Source organism: Geotrypetes seraphini, chromosome 8, assembly GCF_902459505.1.
Source record: "Geotrypetes seraphini chromosome 8, aGeoSer1.1, whole genome shotgun sequence".
Lineage (NCBI taxonomy): Eukaryota > Metazoa > Chordata > Amphibia > Gymnophiona > Dermophiidae > Geotrypetes > Geotrypetes seraphini.
Window position 1 is genome coordinate 118951634 of NC_047091.1, and position 22819 is coordinate 118974452.

Here is a 22819-nt window from a genome sequence, read left to right on the forward strand (position 1 = left end):
TCCTCTCCCATGCGTTTATCCTTAAATAGACTGATCCAGGGGAAGGAAATGCAGTTAGCGGTGAAACAACTCAAGAATCGCACGGCCCCGGGTCCTGACGGGTTTTCCCTGGAATTTTACAAGCTTTTATTTTCACAGATTTGTGGACCTTTGGAGGCTTACTATAATGCGGCAGGGTTGGGTGGTGCATTTCTGGAGGGTGCTAATCATGCCCACATAACATTAATTCCTAAACCTGGGAAACGGGAAACAGACATTGAATCATATCGCCCTATATCCCTTATAAAAGTAGATATTAAAATCTTGGACAAGGTATTAGCCAATTGGTTAGCTGCCTTGCTTCCTCACTTAATTCTACCGGAACAGGTGGGCTTTGTCCAACAGCGTCACTCGGTCCTCAATGTCCGAAGATTGCTGACTGCCATGTATAGAGCTCAAGTAAACCACATGGCCGGCATTTTGGTGAGTCTAGATGCGGCTAAGGCCTTTGATCAGGTCAACTGGCAGTACCTTTTTGCTGTGCTCTCTTACATGAGTATCGATGGTTGGTTTTACGATATAATCCGCTTGTTGTACATGTCTCCCACAGCTAGTATCTTAGTGAACGGTACGAGGACTCAATCCTTCCAGATAGCGCGGGGTACGAGACAGGGTAGCCCTCTTTCTCCCTTGTTGTTTTTGCTTTATCTGGATCCCTTTTTGCGTACCTTACAGAGGAACGATGGTTTGAGGGGCCTTCCGGAGGGGGACTCTCAGTTGCGTGTATTGGCGTTCGCTGATGATATGTTACTAACCCTGTCTGACCCGCTGGTCTCCCTGATGAGAGCATTAGCCATTTTAGATGAATTCAGTTTATATTCTGGTTTGGTTCTTAACTTTCAAAAATCATTGGTGCTTCCTTTGTCCCGAGATATACCTGCTCGGTGGACGGGGGCTTTTCCCTTACGTTGGGCTACTACTCATTTGACCTACCTGGGGATTAAGATACCCATGGATCTCACTAGTTTGTACTCTCTGAATATCCTGCCACTCTTGACTCTTACACAACAGAAACTACATATTTGGAGGGACTTTCCTTTATCATTGATGGGTAAAATTGCTTTATATAATATGGTGTTATTGCCCCAGTGGCTTTATGTTTTTCAAATGCTTCCTATTTTATTGTCAACTAAGCATGATAAAGAGGTGGGGAAATACTTGACTTCTTACCTGTGGAATGGAAAAAGGGCTAGGATTGCCCTGTCCATTTTGATGTTCTGTTTTCTCAAGCTTGCCAAATGAGACATTTGAATGACTGGTTCCGGGGCACTCGTCATTTTTCGGCGACTGCCTCGGAGCTCGCTCTTTGCACCCCTTACCATTTTAGTTATTTGCTACATGCTCAACATCTTCCTCGGGGACCTCCGCCAGTTGGTGACTTGCTTTTTAAACCACTACGTCAGGTGTGGAGGTGATTATGTAAATCTCTGCATATTAACCATACTGCCACAGCTTACTTGCCTTTTCTGGAACATCGTTTCCTCTTTCAGTGTGGAGAACTTCTAATCTGCAATATATTTTTCAGGTGGTTACTGCACAGGGCACAGTGCCTTCATTTCCAGTCATGCAGACTGAGTATCACTGGACGCCTATGGACTGGTTGGCATATGCTCAGATGGCATCATACATTCGATCTCTTCCTCAAGCGGGGCTCACCAATCACAGTCAGGAGACCATTTCGGAAGCACTCTGTTTATCTGCACAGACCCAGATCCCTCTGAAATTCCACATCCGTTTCCTTCGTGAGAGTCTGGAGTCCATCTCTTATGATTCTTACGTGGCCCGATGGTCTGGGGACTTGCCTTGTGAGGTGACTGGCTTACACATTCAGCAAGGTCTAAAAAACATCTTTATCTTCACCTCTCATGTGACCTTACTTGAACTGAACTATAAATTCTACTTGCGCCTCTACAGGTCACCTGCCTACTTACATCGCGCTAAACTTAGCCCCACAGACAATTGCCTCAAATGTGCTCAACCCAGGGTGACCTTGGGTCATCAATTTTGGACTTGTCCCTTGATCCAGGGCTTTTGGAATCAATTGCAACAGCATATTGCCTCAATGTGGTGTCACGGTTACACTAACCACCCTGAGCTGCTTTTCACATTGGACTTTTTCCCCCGGGTGTCCCCGAAGGGCTTCTGGGGTTTTTTGGCTCAGGCCTTCCTCTTGGGAAAGAAAACTATATTACATTGCTGGATTGTATTGGACCCACCGACATTATCACTTTGGCGTACTCTTATGCTTCACCAAGCGTCTATGGAGCGACTGTCCTTGATATCACTGGACACTCCTAAGGGCCGTTTATATTGTTCTGTTTGGGAACCATTTTGGCTTACACTGACTCATAAAGCTCGTAGTAACCTGTTAAACCCGTAATTCTGTTTGTTTACTGGAGGATGGATCATCTGTTATTGTGGGATACTTGGGCGGAGGGGAATTGGGAGAGAGGGTGGGGGGTGGAACTTGGTTGTAGTTCATTGCATACTGTGTTTGTACTTGTGTTATTTTTTTTTGGCTTCTTTGCAAAATCAATAAACATATTTAAACATTAAAAAAAAAATGCAAAAAATCAAAGAGTCAGGCAACCACCTATATTGCCTTAATCATTAGGTCATTTCTTTAAGCTCTGCTTCCCAAAAAGAAAATAAGAGCTTTTGTCAGATGACAAAACAAATCTCTTGGGTAAACAAATCCCTTGAGTACATGTGCTTGGTGAGCTTTGTACAGTTCCTTGTGGGGATGGCCACTTGCCACGCCCTGTAAAGGTGCCCGGGCTTCAACAGCCACAGTTCTGTTCCCTTCACCGGGCTCTTACTATCTTGTCAATTGATATAATCAAAATTAAATAATCAAACCAGAGCTCCAACTCCAGCCCTTTAAGTTCAATAGTCCTGCTTCTAGTAATATTAGCAGGTTCCAGCGAGTTGACGGAGGGAAAATTGCTGAATCCACTTTATCATATTTTTGCTTCTCAAATGTATCCCGCAAAAAGGCCCACTCAGATCTTCAGTAAACTCCCAATGCAATTCAAGCCCTCAGGGCTAGTTTGTGCTAACAGTTCTAGCCTCCAAAACAAACACAAGCAAAAAAGAAACACACAGAGCACAGTTCAAGGTGCCTTCTTATATCTTCTCCTAAGAGGTTTCCAAAGGCACAGTCCCTCTCAAGCCTTAGGAAAACAAAAAAGGTTTTCACAGTTCTGTCCTCAAGCAGCAGTTTATCCAAAACCCAAAACAGAAAATGAACAGCAAAACAAATGCACAGTCACTGGCCAGCCATGGTAAGATTTACTTCCATAGGTTCAGGTAACTCCAGCTCAGGTACAGACTTCCATGGCTTCTCCTGCCTCACAAGGCTCTGTCAGGCTTGGCTCCTCAGTCCTTTCCCACTCCATAGCCCCTTCTTCCTGCAGCTGCTTGGCCTGGAGAGACTTCAAAAGAAGCTGTTCTTTCACTGTCTTATCTAGCTTGTGGGAGCTAGGTTTACATTGTTGTGTGCCACACCCAAATCTGCCTGAGAGAGGAGCAGACTTTAGGGCTCGATGACTACTCAATAAATTTTCCTTCCCTTTAACTATAGGGACATGCCTTGGCTCCTGCTTGGAATAGACAGCTCTAGGTTCAGTGTTCTCTATATTTTTGTCTGCCTGACCTGTGGGTAGCGCTGCTGCTCTGCTTTTGTGGGTAACAGGGCAGACTCCTGGGACGGAAATGTCACAATCTCCAGGCATAGAGGCGTGCTTCTGGTGCCTCCTTATCTGTTCACATAAGCTACCGCGGTGGCATTGTTGGAGAGTATCTTAACCGCCTTTCCTCTCAATTCCAGATGATTTATGGACCACTTGTTCTCCGACAGGGTCCATTTGCCTTGAAGAGGACTACCACAGTAGTAGGCTCCCCAGCCGCTCAGGCTGGCGTCAATCATGAGGGTCACCTATGAGGTGATTCTGAGAGGCATGCCCCTCCGGAAAGCATCTCCCTGGAGCCACCAATGTAAGCTGAGTTTTGCCTCCCTTGTCCAGGGGAGCCATGACCTGTAGTGATCACCTGGAGAGGACAACTTCCAGGGAGGCTGCCATTGAGCCCAGAACCTGTAGGTAATGCTAATGTAGCCCCTGGCACTTCAAAAAAAAGATCACTAAAAATCTAAAATGGGCACCGCCAGAAAAATTGCACCAAAAATGGCCCGTCGAGCTTACCTGAAGAACAAAAAATGGTGTTTTGGAGGTGGAGGAATCTAACTTTAACCCCAGAAACTCTCAAATCTGCCTTTTACAGACCCCCCCCCCTCCGATTTTCCCCATAGGGAATAAAGAGAGTACTCACTGTAACTTCTGGTGCCTGAAGGGAAAAGATTTCTGCCTCAGAAAATACCAGGAACAAGTTCAGTGCTGGAAATCTTCTGTCTGCTGGTCGGGTGACCCCAAGGACTCTGATCCCCCAAAATCCACACAAAGTATTGTGGGGAAAAAATTTGAAGCTGGCTTCCCAATACCCAGAGGATTATTACACAAGCGCCCCACAGCCTGCGTTCAAGCCCCTGATGAATCAGCAGGCGAGCAAGCTCCCAAAGGAACAAATCTCAAGCTCCTGATAGAACACAAACAAGCTGGCTCTACAGGTACTCAAGAGAGATTGGCCTGCGAGCAGCAAACTGCCTATTTGCCCCGGCAGAATAGACCCAAGAAGGGAACCTCCAAGCACCGAAGCTATGCTGGAAAAAAGGAATCGATGGCAAAATAATAAAAAGAAAGCAGAGCAGATCAGAACACACCTTCTCAGTTCATGTGCAGAAGGAAAAAATAAACAGGTCGCTGTTCTCCATTGCTGAAGAGGAGTTGAGAGTTTTGAGTGACACCCTTCTGCAAAGTTTACGACTACGGGGAAGCAACAGCTACAGTACAGAATCCTATGTCTTTGCAACAGACGTTTCCTTTTATTACAATTCACATCCTTTTTTAAATACATGCAATCAAAACTTGGAATAGTGAGACGACTATACATCCCTGTAGGAAGATCCTTCCAAATGGAAGCAGCTCATAAATGCTAATTCAGCTCATACCACTTCATCCCCCGTCTTTGGAACCAATTGCCTGCCCAGATAAGATCACAAGACTCGCTGATGACCTTCTGGAAAATGCTGAAGACCTATCTTTTCAACTGAACAGTGCTAACAGACAACCTCCTCCTAGCTCCCCTTCCTTATCTCTTTCTCTCCTCCGTCTCTCCTTCTCTCCTCACACTCTCCTGATCCCTGCTCCCCTTCCTTTAACTCTTTGCTCCCCTGTTGCTCCCCCATCTCTACCTTCCTCTTCCCTTTTCCCTTCCCATGCTCCCCCTTCCCTTCTCTCTCTATGTCAGGGGTGTTAAAGTCCCTCCTCGAGGGCCGCAATCCAGTCGGGTTTTCAGGATTTCCCCAATTAATATGCATGAGATCTATTTGCATGCACTGCTTTCATTGTATGCTAATAGAACTCATGCATATTCATTGGGGAAATCCTGAAAACCCGAATGGATTGTGGCCCTGGAGGAAGGACTTTGACACCCCTGCTCTACGTCTTCTCACCTGTCTCTTCTTCGAATGCCTATAATTTTATTGTCCTGTAACTTTATTGTGAATATCAATTGTTACTCGTTCTGAGCTCCCGGGAGAACAGGATAGAAATCTAAACAAATAAATAAAATAAATGAAAAACAGAGCTAGCAGGAAAGGTCACATTCTCTGCCTTAGTGCTATAAAACCCCTCAAAAAACAACAAACCTTCAAAAAGCAGCAGCTCATATCTAACACCTCCAACTTTTAATGCACATCAGGGATGTTTTAAAATAAAGGTGAATCCAAAACTCAATACATCCTACTACAAGCTTAAAAGACAGGAAAACCTTACAAAGCTCCCTCACTTTTATCAACACACTTTTATTTTAAAACATTCCTGATGTAGATATATTTCAGGTGCATTTTATAGTAGACAACAGAAGAAAACTTTGCACCAAGAGTTTCAAGCAAAAAAAATTAATTTTCTTTGGTCAGGATTGGAGATGTCGAATTATCCCCACCACCACTGAGTTGTGGTATGTCAGCATTTGGGAGGTATGCTGCCCCCATGCTCAAGCCAAACTACACCTATGGCAATGTACAAACCTGGTCTTTGAGGCTGGGATCCCCTCCTCTTCTCAACAAGAGTTTTAGACACTTGTAACAACCCCAGGAGGCAGCAACATGCAGAGGTGTCAAGTCCTCAACTGATCTGAAAAACAAAACAAAACACCCCACAGTGGTACCCTGTGTTTAGCTATAAATGAGCATACTATTCTGTGATCTCTATTTACCTTCCTTTAAAACAATGTTTCTCAACCCAGTCCCGGGGCACATCTAGCCAGTCAGGTTTTCAGGATGTCACAATGAATACACATGAGAGATTTGAATGCACTGTTACCTCAGAATGCAATATAGATATTTTCCTAAAAGAAAAGTCCATAAGCCATTATTAAGATGGACTTAATCCACTGCTTATTTCTAGGATAATCAGCATAAAGGGCCCCTTTATGTCCACTCCCTCCTGCCATCGGATGCCCCCCTCCCCGTGCCATGCCCCCCTGAACTGTCCCCTCCTCTCCCCTTCCCCCAAAAAATTGGCAGGAGGGATACCCACTCCCTCCTTTCACCAGATGTTCCTCCCAGCCCCCACCCCACCCTCCTCCGTACCAGTTCAGAAGTTGAGAGCAGGAGGGATGCTTGGCTCCTCTTGCTCTGAGGCCCGCGGGCCTTCCCATTCTTGGGCCTTATGTGATGCAAGATGAGGGGCCTAAGACTCTGATTGGCTCCCCAAGGGGAGAGGCCTTAGGTGTTTGAGCCAATCAGGCCTTAGGCTCCTCCCTAGGTATCCCAGGATACAGAGGGAGGAGCCTAAGGTCCTGATTGGCTTGACTGAGCCCATCAGTGCCTTAGGCCCCTACCCATGCATCACATGATGCACCAGGAAGAGAAGGCTCACCATTTTGGAGTAGCAGGCCTCGGAGCAAGAGGGACTGAGCCTCCCTCCTGCTCTCTACTTCTGAACAGGTACAGGGGAAGGTTCGGGGGTGGGGAGAGGAGCGGGCATCACGCCTGCCAATTTTTGCTGACGCGGTGGTGGTGGGGCTTAGTAAAAGGGAGGAGGGGGTTAATAAAATATTGCTAGATTTTTTTGCATGAAATGTCTTTTTATCAATGTATTATTGCGGAATGTGAAAACATAAACATTATAGCTTATAATACCAAGAAATTTGCTTCATTTAAGCAAAAATAATAGCAAATTTTAAGTAAAATATAGCTTTATGTAATCAGTGGCTTTGAGGAACCCCAGGATGGGTTTAAAATTTTTTTAAAAATTATTTTCTGATCAAACACAATCAAATTCATGGGAAAAACTTCAATATGCACAGTTGTTCCAACTTTAGGTTTTTCTGGACAAACCTAACCAGGGGTTTTCAAACCCTGGCCTTGAGGCAAACCTAGCCAGTCAGGTTTTTGGGATATCCACAATGAATATCCATTAAATGAATTTGCATGAACTACCTCTATTGTATGCAAATCTATAAGAATATAAGAGTTGCCATACTGGGACAGGCCAAAGGTCCATCAAGCCCAGTATTCTGTTTCCAACAGTGGCAAATCCAGGTTACAAGTACCTGGCAAGATCCCAAAAAGTAAAACATATTTTATGCTGCTTATTCTAGGAATAAGTAATGGATTTCTTCAAGTTCACTTAACAATGGCTTATCAACTTAACCCTGCTAAGCTAACTGCTTTTACAATGTTCTCTGGCCACAAATTCCAGTTTAATTACACGTTGAGTGAAGAAATATTTTCTCCAGTTTGTTTTAAATCTACCAAGTAGTAGCTTCATTGCACACCCCCTTTCCCTGGTATTTTTGGAAAGAGTGAACAAACAATTCACATCTATCCGTTCCATTCTACTCAGTATTTTAAAGACCTCTATCATATCTCCCCTGAGCCGTTTCTTCTCCAGGCTAGAAAGAGCTCTAGCTGCTTTAGCCTTTTCACATAAGGAAGTCGTTCCATTTTGTTTTATCATTTTTGTTGTCCTTCTCTGTTCCTTTTCTAATTCTGCTATATCTTTGAGATGCAGCAACCAGAGTTGCACACAGTATTTGAGGTGCGGCCGCACCATGGAGCGATACAAGGGCATTATAAAATTCTCATGCATATTCATTATGGGCATCCCAAAAACCTGGCTGGCTATGTGTGCCCCAAGGATTTGCATTGAGAACCATTGCTACATGCTAAATCTTGTAACACAATAGTCCTAGTCCTCCTTTGGCGCACAGAGACACTCAAGTCAATCTATCTATAAACTGAAAATCCTTCGCAGCCAGGCAAAAATCAACCTTCCCTTTTCATATGGAACTCACAAGAATCAGTTAACTTGCATAATCCTAAAACAAAGTATCAGAAAGCTAATGCTTCTCTCGTCACATCCTCCTCTTCACATCTCCACCTCACTCTGGGTTTGGAAGAAGTTCTCAAGCATTAGATACAGCTTCCAGACTTCTACTAGTGCTACGAAGCTACAAATAGAATACCTGACATTGGGGTTTCCTCCATGCTGTAGGATCAGGTTCAGGCAGCGCACTGCACTCTCTCTCTCCTTCCCTGCAGCCAAATGAACAGCTGCTATCCCATCCGGCAGAAGAAGGTTAGGGTCTGCACCTTGTTTCAGCAGAATGTCAACAGTCCTTAAAACAACAGTAAGATCCAAGAGTAACAGAAGCACCAGTTATGGAAAAATACACTGCTTGCAAAAACAGATTCTCAATTTTTCAGTACACAGATGACACTGGATTTGGTGACATTTAAATTCACATACAAGCAGAACTGGCATTAAAGGGGTGAGGCAAACAGCCAGCTGCACTGGGCCACAGAGCTCCAGGGGACTCCTGAGGTCCAGCATTTCTCCCCTTTCTCCCCACCCTGGTCTAACATCTCCCTCTTCCTCCAATTTGCCTTATAATGCATTTTTCTTTACAGACGTTGCTGGTATGGCAGCAATTCTCATACACGGTATGGGCTGACCTTGAAACTTGCATTAGAATGGGCCTGAGAGTGGAAGAGGGAAAACTTTGAGGCTGGCATGGACAGCATATCAGAATACTGGACAAGAGGATGTAGGAAAGGAAGAGAGGAGAGAAATTGGGGTGGAGGGGGGAGGAGAGATACTGGATAATAATGGTTAGGGAGGGAAGAGAGGAAGAAATCTTCCCTTCCACCCAGTGGTCCAACATTTCTCCCTATGCTGGACCACTGGGTAGAAGGGAAGATAGAGAGATTATTAGATCATGGAGGAAGGGAAGAGCAGGACAAAAGAGAAGAGATGCTAAATCATGGGGGAAGGAGGAAAGAGAGGGGTCAGGAAGATGCCAGGCTGAAAAAGTGGGGGGAAGGAGAGGGAGAGGACATGCTGGACTAAGAGTAAAGGAAATGGTGTAACCATGTGGGGTGGCAAGGAGATGAATGAGAAGAGGATAGTTGAGTACAGAGGTAAAATGTGATGATAGAGGACAGATGAAGAGGAATAGGAGGCTGGGAAAGGAAAGAGAAGGTAAATGGAAGCTAAGGTGTGAGGGAAGGGCAAACTGATAGGTAGCTCAAAAGTAAAAGGGAGGAGGGTAAGAAAAGGGTGAAATTTGAGGGGACAGAGGCAGAAAAGAAAAGAAAAAAGAAGGAAAGATCAATATGTCAGAGGCAGATTTAGTGAGGGAATGGAAAAAGTCAAGGGAGAAAAGATAAATGGTCAGCAGCCACTAGAAAGAGAATGAGCAGAAAACAAGCAGGAGAGAAACAGGCATCAACATGAAGGAAAAATGAAATATCCAGATAAAAAAGGTAAAATAAAGTGTCTGTTTTACAAAGCCGTGCGGCAACAGGGGCTTCGGGGCTATTACTGTGCTGCAGCTGCTAGAGCGGCTTTGTAAAACAGGCCCAAAGTGTATTATTGTGAATTTATTAACTGAAATTTGGTAGTATGGGGATATGTGAATTGCAGATGTCTTTGTATTATGTTCAGTACAAAAGGAAAGGCATTTTTATTTTCATTTTTCCAGTATTACAGGATTTGTTGACTTTAAGTTGTTGGGGTTGCCAGTTCAATTTTGGCTTTTATATTTTTCACTAATTTGTGGTCTCTTGTTCAGTGCATAGTGAAAATCTGTATTTTGTTTGTGAAGAAGTCATTTAAAAGTTATTTTATGTGTGGTAGTAATAGCGCATGGAAAGATTAGGGGAGGGGATTTGGGGGAGAGGGGCTCCCTCCTTACTTTTTGTCCTGGACCTCAAAATGTTTAACACTGGCCCTCAGAGTATTTGTCCTTCTAGAAATCTCAACAATGCCCTTTAATATAAACCAATGCTCATTAGCATAGGAGCCAACTTTTCTAAATGATTGATGATGCTCGACTTGCAACAAATTACCAAGTCTGTATAAAGGAAATTAAAGTATGGCGAGTTGTGAACACAGCTGGCCAGGGTGTTTTTAAATGATGATCACAGCAGGCGATGCCACACAGGGAGGACTTGTGGGTAAAAGAAATGCTAGTGGTAGCACAAGTCTCTTCATATGCTCTTCCTCCCCAATCCTGACCCCAACTCATTGCCACAGTTTACCATTCTATTCTCAGTCCATCTACACCACACTCATGCTTCCAGTCCACCCTGGTCCATCTATACAATTTGGCCCCAAAATGTTTGAGTATTTTGCCACATGATATGTCTGCTGGGTTGGTAGAATTACACATTCCATCTGTTAAAGACCTTAGACTGGCAGTGTCCAGGGATAGCATATTTTGTTGTATGGGCCCAAGAGAATGGAATAAGCTACCCTTATACATATGTCAACAGCATAACTTGGCAAGTTTTAAGCGATTACTTAAACAGCATCTTTTTTGTCGGATGAAATATGGAGCATGATTTTGAAGCATTTATTGAAAGTGGATGGAGTGCTGGTCGCCCACTTAGTCTGTTGTAAGTAGTGTTTGTTGTATTGCATTATTTGGTTTTAATTTATATGTATGTATTTTTTGTAACCCGCCCTGGGTAAGGGCAGGATATAAATAAATAAACCAATATACAACCCATATTTTCCCCTTCCCAGCTGGTACTCAATAGTATCTCTTCCCTAACAAACTTATGTGCACCATACACCTTCTTTTCTCTTAGACAATCTCTACTTAGGTCCGCCCTGCCTTGTCTTCTTCTTCCTCCAATGCAGTTTGACTTTTGTTTTGGGGTAGGATGCTTAACACAGTATCTCCCTGTGCCTATTCTGCTCCCCCATTCTATATTTCTCTGCTCTGTGCTTCCTCCTGACCTGACGTGCCCTACTCCCTACTAATTCCTTCCCCCCCACCCCCATTACATTCCCTCTCTACCATGGTCCGTATCCTTCCCCTGCAGGCTATGTTCACCAATCCCTCATACTTCCTAAGCAGATTCATTGCACATTTCAAAATTTATATCTCCACCCTTCCTGGCAAGGAACAGATTCCTACTCCCCCTTCCCAGAGCCCCAGACACCATTAATATCTAGAACTTACAGACTGCATTATAATAGCAGTTCAATAATCCAGAAAAGCCCTATGAGCTCCTCCATCACCTGTATGCACAACCTTGGAAACTCAGCAATCAAGTTGTTCCACAGCCCCGAGGGCCACATTTGCATGTGGTATTTCTTGCTTTTAGACTGAAAATCCCAACAATCACATGCTGAGAAGGATATCAGTGAACCTAAACTGTGCATTCATATCAACTCACTGTGTACCAGCCTACCTGCTAAAGCTCTAGCGGTTACAGCAGTGTGTCACAAACTTTTTAAGCTGCTGGCACACTAATCTCAGGGCTGCGGCTGGAGGGCACCCGGAAATGTGCAGATGGCCTCCAGCCGCAACCCTGAGCCTCCTATTACTGCCTTTGGTAGTGGTGGTGCTGCAGAAGGAGAGGGGAGGACAAGGAGCGCAGAACTGACTACAGGACGTGCCTCTTGCCGCACGAGGCACGTCCTGTAAGTAGTAAGCCTCTCCTCCTGGAATCCTCTGGGGCACAAAGTTTGCGATACACTGGGTTACAGAGTAAGTGCTTGACTTGGGGAGCTGAGTTAGCACCAACTCTAGTGCCTTCAGCAAAAATGGAAATTGGCACCTCATTTGGTGGTAACAACTTTGGTATAATGCCCCCTTCTTTATTAGTGATGACTCCAGCACAACATCCCTTTTCTTTCTGCTTTTACCAAACAGCCCCTTCTTTCTCCTCCATTCTCTGCCCAGCACTATTATACCCCACTCCCCTCGTTTCCTGGCCCACATTATGTGGAAAGATATGGGGGTGGCAAAGCACTATAGCAGTATTTCCTTATTCATGGTGCCCTGCACAGCCACACAGGTCATAGATCTCAAAAGCTAGCCTGTAGTGGAGCTGTGCTAGGAATGGGAATGGAAAGCCAGTAGCTGAGCCAAGAGGAAAACTAGCCCAAAATCTCCTCCGCCCATCTCTCCTGTAACCTCTTCCTGCTACTGCCATGCTATTTCTTTGGGACTATATAGCATAATGAGCCCACTTAGTTCCACACCATTGTCTCCCATAAGATGTAAAAAGAGGAATGACTTATTTTTCTGAAAAAGGGAGATAGTATTACTCTCTATTCCCCTTTCTATTTGAGACCCAGTCATAGGTCTTTGCATTTCAGAGCTACCAAAGCAAAGAAATTTTAAAGATGTTTTCAGGCTATAGCACAATCCCTTCCTCCTTCCCAATGTTCTTCCAGTAAAATAGCATTAATTCTGGTGACTCTAGGGCTAAATTTTAGCTGCCAAATTTCAGACCATTCTTCAAACTTCGCCAGGTCTTTCTTCATGTTATTCACACCAACTGACATGTCTAATCTATTGCAGATTTTGGTATTATTCACAAAGTGTTGAAGTTTATATTTATTTTCACAGTGTGATTATCAGCACTACACAGTTTTTCCTTCAGAAAAAGACGCGATCACCCTGATGAAATGCTGATTGATGTTGATGCTGCAGGGCTCCACGATATTAGATAACCAACAGTGTTCATAGTGTCTGAATAACATATACATGCAATTGAAGTTTCCCTTGCATTGCACAAAGCTTTCTGATTAATGTTTAATATGGAAAAGGAGGTATTTTATGCCAATGATATGCTATTGACCCCAAATACACACTACTCTGGAGGGTAGTAGAGGGGATCTAAGGCTTTTTCCTCCTATTTCTGTAATAGCCTTTTGAATGTCAAGTGATATGCAGTGAAGAGTCTGCATTCACTGCATTAATATTAGGGTTCTTATGCAAATTAGTGAGTCACACACACATATCTAGTGCTCTGTAGCAAAGTTTTTCAGTTTATGTTTCTACTCCTCCTCCATAGCTCCACTATCAGTCCCTGTCCTCATCACCAAGCCTTTCTTCCCTTTAGTTTCTTTCTACCTATTCCAGTATTTCAGAGCAGCATTCTCCCTAACCAGTGACCCCTTTCCATTTCCTTCACCCTTTCCTTACTCCTTTTATTCCTCTCCCATTACCTCTGTCTTTTTTAAACTTAAATATAGGTATTACTTTGGCAACATTTGATTTAAATTTTACAGTATCCTTTTTAACTCCCTTGTCTGTCTGTCTCATTTATCCCTTTTTAATATGCCAATTATTAGTTGATGTTTCTTTGTAATTTGCTTTCTTTTTGTAAGTATTAATGGTATTGTTAATGGCATTTTTATTATGTCCGTGCTCTTTTTATATATATATTGTAAACTTGCTTAGAAATTAGATAAGCGATTACATCAAATTTTAATAAAACCTTGAACATTGGTAAAATTGTCATGTCACTAAGTTATCTGAATTTGTCTGTCCTTTTGTCAGTCTGCTGCATTTGCCTTCCCCCACTGGCAGCTTAGTCTATTAGATAGGCACTAGCCAACAGGTTGCAGGGAAGGCAGGAGCAGTAACTAAGATACAGAGGTACTTTCTTCCTGTAGCTCTGCTGCTTCAGATCTACAGACTTACAGTGAAAACTATTGGGGGTGCTCATAGAAACATAGAAAGATGACGGCAGAAAAGGGCTACAGCCCACCAAGTCTGCCCACTCTACTGACCCACCCCATTAAGTCTGAGTGCTAATGACCCAGCTCCTTAACTCGACCCTCGCAGGGATCCCACGTGGATGTCCCATTTATTCTTAAAGTCGAGCACGCTGGTGGCTCTGATCACCTGCTCCGGAAGTTTGTTCCACTGATCCACCACCCTTTCTGTGAAGAAATACTTCCTGGTGTCACCACCAAATTTCCCTCCTCTGAGTTTGAGCGGGTGCCCCCTTGTGACCGAGGGTCCCTTGGGAAAGAATATGTCATTTTCCACCTCGACACGACCTGTGATGTACTTAAATGTCTCTATCATGTCACCCCTTTCCCTGCGCTCTTCTAGAGTATAGAGCTGCAATTTGCCCAGTCTTTCTTCGTATGAGAGACCCTTGAGTCCAGAGACCATCCTAGTGGCCATCCGCTGGACTGACTCAGCTCGAAGCACATCTTTACGGTAATGTGGCCTCCAGAATTGCACACAGTATTCCAGATGAGGTCTCACCATGGTTCTGTAAAGTGGCATTATGACTTCAGGTTTGCGGCTAACGAAGCTTCTATTGATACATCCCATCATTTGCCTTGCCTTGGATGAGGCCTTCTCTACCTGTTTGGCAGCCTTCATGTCTGCACTGATGATTACTCCCAAGTCCCGTTCTTCTGAAGTCCTAGCTAGTGTTTCTCCATTCAAGGTGTATGTTCTGCATGGATTTCTGCTGCCGAGATGCATGACCTTACACTTCTTAGCATTGAAGCCCAGCTGCCATATCGAGGACCAGTTTTCCAACGTGATCAGATCATGCGTCATGCTATCCTTGAGATTGCTTTCGCTTACTGTATTACACAGTTTGGCATCGTCGGCAAACAGTGCTACTTTACCCTGAAGCCCTCGGGTCAAGTCCCTTATGAATATGTTGAAAAGGGATGGTCCCAGGACTGAGCCTTGCGGCACTCCGCTGGTCACCTCTGAAGTCTCAGAGAGGGTGCCGTTGACCATCACCCTCTGAAGTCTTCCACTCAGCCAATCATTGACCCATGCAGTTAGTTTCTCACCTAACCCCATCGATTTCATCTTGTTTAATAGTCTACGGTGTGGGACACTGTCAAAAGCTTTACTGAAATCCAAGTACACTATGTCCAGAGACTCTCCCGAGTCTAGCTTTCCTGTCACCCAATCAAAGAAGCTGATAAGATTGGATTGGCATGACCTGCCCCTAGTGAATCCATGTTGGCAGGGATCCCTTAGATTCCCCTCATCCAATATCGTGTCTAATTTACCTTTAAGTAGAATTTCCATGAGTTTACACACTATTGATGTGAGACTCACCGGTCTGTAATTCGCAGGCTCTGCTCTGCAACCCTTTTTGTGCAGAGGAACGACGTTAGCTGTTTTCCAGTCCAGGGGGACTCTCCCCGTACTTAGGGAGAGATTGAAGAGCATGGCAAACGGTTTTGCCAGAACATCGCATAGCTCTCTGAGCACTCTTGGGTGCAAATTGTCCGGTCCCATGGCTTTGTTCACCTTGAGTCTTGACAGTTCTCTGTAAACATCAGCAGTTGTGAACTCAAAATTCTGAAATGGGTCTTCCATGCTTTGCTTTGTTTCCAGCCGTGGCCCGTGCCCTGGTGCCTCACAGGTAAAGACTGAACAGAAGTAATCATTCAGTAGTTTGGCTTTATCGGAATCTGTTTCCACATAATCCCCGTCTGGCGTTCTAAGGCGTGTTATCCCGTTTGTGTTCTTTTTCCTGTCGCTAATGTACCTGAAGAAGGATTTGTCCCCTTTCTTAATGTTCTTCACTAGAGTTTCTTCCATTTGAAGCTTGGCCTCCCTGACTGCTGTTTTGACCGCTGTAGACTTTGTCCTGTATTCAATGTTTGCTTCCTTTTCCCCGGTGCGTTTGTATGAGAGAAATGCTCTTTTCTTCTCCTTGACGAGGTACAAGACCTCATCAGTGAACCATTGGGGTTTCTTTTTTCTTTGTTGTTTAGTTACTGATTTTATGTAGCGGATAGTTGCCTCGTGAAGAGTCGATTTCAAGGTTGACCACATAGCTTCCACATTATCAGTTACTTCTTGAACCTGCAGCTTCTGATGGACGAAATCTCCCATGCGTGCGAAGTCAGTGCCCCGGGAATTGAGTACCCTTGTTTTTGTTTGTGATCTAGGGAAGCCTTTCTTAAGGTTAAACCATACCATGTTATGATCACTGGTGGCTAGCGTTTCTCCCACCGAGACCTCCGAGACGCTTTCCCCGTTCGTAAGTACCAGGTCCAGGATAGCCTGGGCCCTGGTGGGCTCTAGTACCATTTGTTTGAGCCGTACTCCCTTCATGGACGTCAATATCCTCCTGCTATCACAAGTTGTCGCTGAGAGTGTGTTCCAGTCCTCATCAGGCATGTTGAAGTCTCCTAACAGAACAACATCCCCCCGCATGGTGATATTCTCAATGTCCTCAATTAATTCTGCGTCCTTGTCCTCCGATTGTCTTGGAGGTCTGTTTACCACACCAAGGTACAGGCATTTTTCTCCGCCTCTGGCCAGGTTTACCCAGATGGATTCCCCAGTATACTTGACATCCGTGATCCTGGTTGTCTTGATGATCTCTTTGATGTAAAGTGCTACCCCTCCTCCTAACTTACCCTCTCTGTCTTGGCGAAGCAGGTTGTATCCTGGTATAGTTATATCCCACCCATGAGAGTCTGTGAACCATGTATCGGATATTGCTATTACGTCAAGGTCTGCATTAACTATTTCTGTTTCCAGTTCTAGAAATTTATTCCCTAGGCTGCGTGCGTTAACATACATAGCTCTCCACTCTTTATGTTTATTACTCTCCTGTAGAGAGCCACCCATTTGAATTAAAGTGTCTCCTAGCGATTCTTTTGCAGTAAGGGTACTTACCTCAGACATAGAAGCGGAGTTTTGGTTCGCCACATCAGGATTGTTACTTACTGCTCTGGTGTAAAAGTGGGTACCCACCCCCGACTTACCTAGTTTAAAGCCCTTCGAAGTAGGCGGGCTAGTCGGTATCCGAAGACGTTCTTATCTCTGTTGGTCAGGTGGAGTCCGTCTGATCCCTGTCGTCCCTGTAGTGCCTCTCCGTGATTCAGGAATCCGAAGTTCATTTCCCGGCACCATCGTTGTAGCCACTCATTCGTCTTCAGGATACGTTCGTCCCTGTCCCTTCCTCTGCCCCTAACAGGAAGAATCGAAGAGAATACTACCTGTGCTCCTGTCTGCTTTAGCCTCCTTCCCAGAGCTCCGAAGTCTCTGGCTATGTCCTCCAGGGTGTTCTTGGCAGTGTCATTCGTTCCAACGTGGATGAGCATCATGGGGAAGTGGTCCTGGGGCCTGATAAGTCTATCAAGACAGGTGGTCACATCTCGTATTCTGGCTCCGGGCAGACAGCAGACCTCCCTTGACTGCATATCCGGTCTGCATATTGGTCCCTCGGTGCCCCTCAGCATGGAGTCCCCGATGACTATTACTCTGCGCTTCTTTTCGGGGGGTCGATCCATTGTCCCTGGAGATGTGTGTTGAACCTGGTCCTGCTTCACTTCGGTATCCTCTTCCTGCAAGACCTGGAATCTGTTCCTCAGGTTAAGTTGTGGGGTCGATGTTGAGCTACCCTGGTAAGAGAAAGAATAAGAAGGTGAAGAGTTTGTAAATGGAGGGGGGGGTCTCCTACGTTTACCTGTGGAGGAGGTCACTAACTGCCAGGAGTCAGTGTCCTCAGCTAACTCCTGGATTCCAACAGTTGGTTTCAGCGTCGACGGTCCTGGTGAAACCAACTGTTGGAATCCAGGAGTTAGCTGAGGACACTGACTCCTGGCAGTTAGTGACCTCCTCCACAGGTAAACGTAGGAGACCCCCCCTCCATTTACAAACTCTTCACCTTCTTATTCTTTCTCTTACCAGGGTAGCTCAACATCGACCCCACAACTTAACCTGAGGAACAGATTCCAGGTCTTGCAGGAAGAGGATACCGAAGTGAAGCAGGACCAGGTTCAACACACATCTCCATCTCCAGGGACAGAGCTGGCACCTGTGCTCATTAGAAACATATAAACTGGGGTGTGTGGAAAGAATCAGGTTTTTGGCTCATTAAGAATATATTTTATTTAAATTTCCTATATACCACTTCTATTCAAAGCAGTTTACATTCAGGTATTCTTAAGTATTTCTCCCTATCTGTCCCTGTGGGCTCACAACCTAACTAGGGTACCTAGGGCAATGCAAGTTTCCAAGTTTATTATAAATTTGATATACCACCTTATCAAATATTTCAATGGATGGTTAGGTGATTTGCCCAGGGTCACAAGGAGTGGTGCAGGGATTGAATCCACAGCCTCAGGGTGCTGAGGCAGGGGTTCTAACCCCTAGGCCATTCCTCCACTAGAAGTTGGCTCAGTGTAAGAAGTCTTCTCACTTTTTGGCAGCTTGCAGTGTTACTCATTCCACAGCCTTTACTTTTGTACTCACTGTTACCAGTAGGAAAACTTAGAATAACCACAGAACCCACGGCCAGAATCCAGTGGACTATTACTGCTCCATGTTGCTTCTCCCAGCTCAGGTGCGTAAGTGATGTATACATCAGGGGTCCTCAAATTCAGTCTGGTTTTCTGAATTTCCACAAAGGATATGTATGAGACCTATTTGTATTCACTGCTTCCACTGCATGCAAATAGATCTCATACGTGTTCACTGTGAAAATCTTGACAACCAGGCTGGATTGTGGACCTTAAGGACTAGATTTGAGGACCCCCTTATATACAGAGAGGGAGGAGGGCCATCTGACTCTTTAAAAATGTATATATGAGGGAGAACACATGGCTCATAAGAAACAAATGCTTGAGGGAAAATGTGTCTGAAGGCAGCACCAAGCTGGGATATAATTTACACCACACACGTCACAAGAATTGCCACCTCACCCCATGTCATAAAAACAAGCTGGTTTTACCCATTGCATGCATAGGTTTGTAGTTCCAATTATCCTGAGTTTTCAAAACAAACAAACCCAAAAAACAACTGCAAAGTCATGCATTCAACAGGGTAAAATTAGGAATCTGTTAACCTTTTCTTAGGATACCTTAGATATCACTCAACCTACACCTAAAATGAGGGCTGTATATGATAATGAAAACAGTAACTCAATCTTCAGTCATCCCACTCACTCCTTAATTAATAAAAACAAAGCAATTTCTTATTCATTTCTAACAAAGCTCATGATGGGATGCCACTATATGGAGAGAATATGACTGATCATGGGATAACAAATGAAATGTTTTTGATAAGATGCCTTCAGATAAGAAAACTCACCTATAAATACAGCAGTTGAAAAGCCAATGATCTCTTAGTTTCAAGTTTATTAAAAATTTTAATACAGTTGCTTATCAGAGCTTCTAAGCAAGGTACAATATTAAAAATTGGGAAATATTTTTGGGTTATATTTTGATAATAAAATGAAAACATTAAAATATGAACAAAATTATAAAAAATCACCAGACTAACAGTGCTGAAAGGGAGGTGAGGGAGAAATACAATCATTATAGAAAAGAAGACTTAGAGTGAAAACATTAGGAATGGGAAGAAAAAATTGAATCTTTTGGTTATCTAAGACTTTTCAGCTGCTTTATGTATAGGTGAGTGTTTTTTTTTTTTTTTAATCTAAGGCATCTATCTCCTTATTTAAAAAATGTCATTTGGTATGCTTAGTAGCTCTAGTTCTCTGGTTTTGTTTATGCTGTGATATTATACCAGAAGAATGTTGGGTTTTTTGATTTAATGATGGGATAAAGCAACAGATTACATTGGGATTGGAAAGGATTTTTGGGTGGATCAAGGTTAACAGATTGGTAGTAAACAATGAAAAAATATGCTTCCTCTTTTACTAAGGTGTGCTAACTGATTAGCTAACACGTCCATAGACTAACATGCACACATTAGCGGTTAGCGCACCTTAGTAAAAGAGGACCATAAATTCTGTATAAAAACAAATTGGGAGAGTTGGACTAACTTTGAATGGGACATTGATAGAATCAAATTTGAATAGTGCAAGAATCTTGGGAATTGGATAGATCAAAGTTTTGATAACATACATACAACATGTGGTCAAAACCACTTATAGTAAGCTTTATTGGGTGAGAGGTTTAAAATCAAATTTGGGGGTCACGTGACGCTATGCGCCGATAGAGACACGCTCTCTCTCGGCTCCGGAACCCCGCTCCTCCACACGCGGTTGTAACTAGCCGAATCGGCGAATAAAAGTAATTTTTCGGCGGCGGCACTGCGCAGGCACGCATGGAGAAGTACGTGACTCATTCTCAAGAGTCAGCCCGCAAGAAAATCGCCGCTTCAGAACACCCCTCCTCGAAGCCTCGGGACACGAAAATGGCGGCTGCCTCAGGTACGGCTGTGTCTGAATTTACAGACACAGCGTTGGCTGATTTAAAGGGCGCTATTGCTCAAGTGCTGGGACCACATATTGACACTCTCACCTCTCACATATCAAAACTAGAACATTTACTGATTGAGACTGCTACCAGAACTACTGAATTAGAACAACGGGTCTCAACTGCTGAAGATACTGTTAACTCACATGAAATGGACATTGCGGCCTTGCAAGAAACAGTGCAACAACAGGCTGATAAGCTTGATGATCTTGAAAACCGGTCTCGCCGCAGCAATTTGCGTTTCCTGGGCGTCCCTGAGACTATTCCAGATGTTCGCTTGCTTAAGGAACTGGAGGACTGGCTTGAACTGGAATTCCCTGATACTCTGACCCCAGGCTCGCTCTGTTTGGAAAGGGCCCATTGCCTGGGCGTGCGGCCTGGTCGCGACGCTAGACCCCGTGTGGTGATTGCCAAATTCTTAAATTACAGATACAAGCAGGACATTCTTCGTCAATACCGGCTTTTGAAAGAGCCCCTAAAATTGAGGGATTCTGTTATTCGTCTCAGTCAAGACTATTCCCTGGCACTTACTAACCGACGCAAAGCTTTCTACCCACTTTGCACTAGGCTGGTGGAACTTCATCATCAGTTCTTATTTGTATATCCAGCCTTATTGAAGATTCAGCATAATGGCACATGGCACTCTTTTTCGGTGGCTACAGAGGCACAGGATTTCATCAATGTACACCTTGGTTCTTCTAAGGACCCTCCCTGACTGTGCTCGACTTAGCTAGGGTCTGTTGCTTAGTTATGATTGCTGTTTACATTTCTCCTGTATTGATATTCTGTATTGATGTTGGTGTTCAAGCTCACTATACTTCATTTTTATATATTGTTAGGATTGGGGTCCCGTGAGGTGTCTTCACGGACCTCCTTCATATTCCTTCGGGGATATGCTTTTTGAGTTTTCTGGGAATTGGGATGGGGGTTGGGGGGTGGGTTGGGAACAGTCTCTTGCTTTATTTTTTTGGTTACTGGGTTTATTGTGGTTTCCACTCTATTTTTGTTTTTTCTCTTCTGCTATACAAGTTGGGTATTATATGACCTGCACTTGGGTGAGGCTGGGCACCTGGGTGCGGATTTTACTGTGTTGTTTGCACTGTTTGTTCGAGTCTCCTGGGTGACAGCACACTTCGTATTCTTTCTTGGAATGTTTCTGGTATTACATCACCGGTGAAGCGTTCCAAGTTATTGCGACATTTAAAACACCATCAAGCTGATTTGGCCTGCCTTCAAGAAACTAAATTGACCGATGAGGAACACAAGAAACTGCAGAGGGGTTGGGTGGGCTCAGTGTTTTATGCGTCCTCTGGAGGGAAGCGGGCTGGAGTTTGTTTACTGGTTTGTAAAGGGTTGAAGTGTGCTGTTACTGTATGTCACCAGGATCCGCAGGGTCGCAATTTACTTTTACATGTTTCACTACAGGGTTCAGATTTTAGACTCTTGATAACATATGGGCCTAATTCCTACTCTCAGACTTATTTTGATTCTTTGATTACTTTAGGTCTATTGGATACTTCTTACCCCTTGATAGTGGCAGGAGACCTGAATCAAGTAATGGACGCTTCGCTTGATCGCTCTGCTCCAGCTGCTTCCCCATCGGGTACACTGACTAAGGGCATTCCCTTTTTGTGCAGATCTCTGGGCCTGATTGACCCCTGGCGGCTCCTTCACCCTTTCGAGAGAGATTACACACATCAGTCTCGGGCGCACGGGTCTTTTTCTCGGATAGATTACTTCCTGATTTCTGAATCTTTATTTTCCAGCATTACAGAGGCTACCATAGGGCCTTTGGAAGTTTCGGATCACTGCCCTGTGTGGATTGATGTGATCTGGGGTTCTCCTCCTATAGGGTCTTCACGATGGCGGTTTCCTTCCTATTTACACACTGACCCTGACTTTTTGATGTATATGCAGACTTGTTGGGAAGATTTTCTTCTTACCAATGGTCAGCACCAATCCACCCCTGCTCTTTTTTGGGACACGGCAAAAGCGGTCCTTCGGGGGGCGATTATATCTTACGTATCAGCCCGCCGTAAACGAATATCGCATGGTATTTTACGTTTGGAAAAACAGTATACCCGTATAAAACATAAGTTCTTGCAACACCCTACTCGGGCCCTTTGGGAAGAGCTGCATTCCACTCAGGTGGCACTTAATGCTTTGCTCCACGATCGGAT

General features: G+C 44.3%; 1 protein-coding gene across 1 annotated transcript in view; it reads right to left on the minus strand.

Moving 5' to 3' along the window:
* ANKLE1 (ankyrin repeat and LEM domain containing 1) overlaps positions 1-22819 on the minus strand; it is a 58529-nt gene that overhangs the window by 27525 nt on the left and 8185 nt on the right. Inside the window, exons 2-3 of the mRNA XM_033953938.1 lie at positions 8629-8781; positions 6185-6290 (exon numbers count right to left, since the gene is read on the minus strand). Of these exons, the coding sequence (XP_033809829.1) occupies positions 6185-6290; positions 8629-8781 (259 nt within the window). The remainder of the gene's footprint in view (positions 1-6184; positions 6291-8628; positions 8782-22819) is intronic.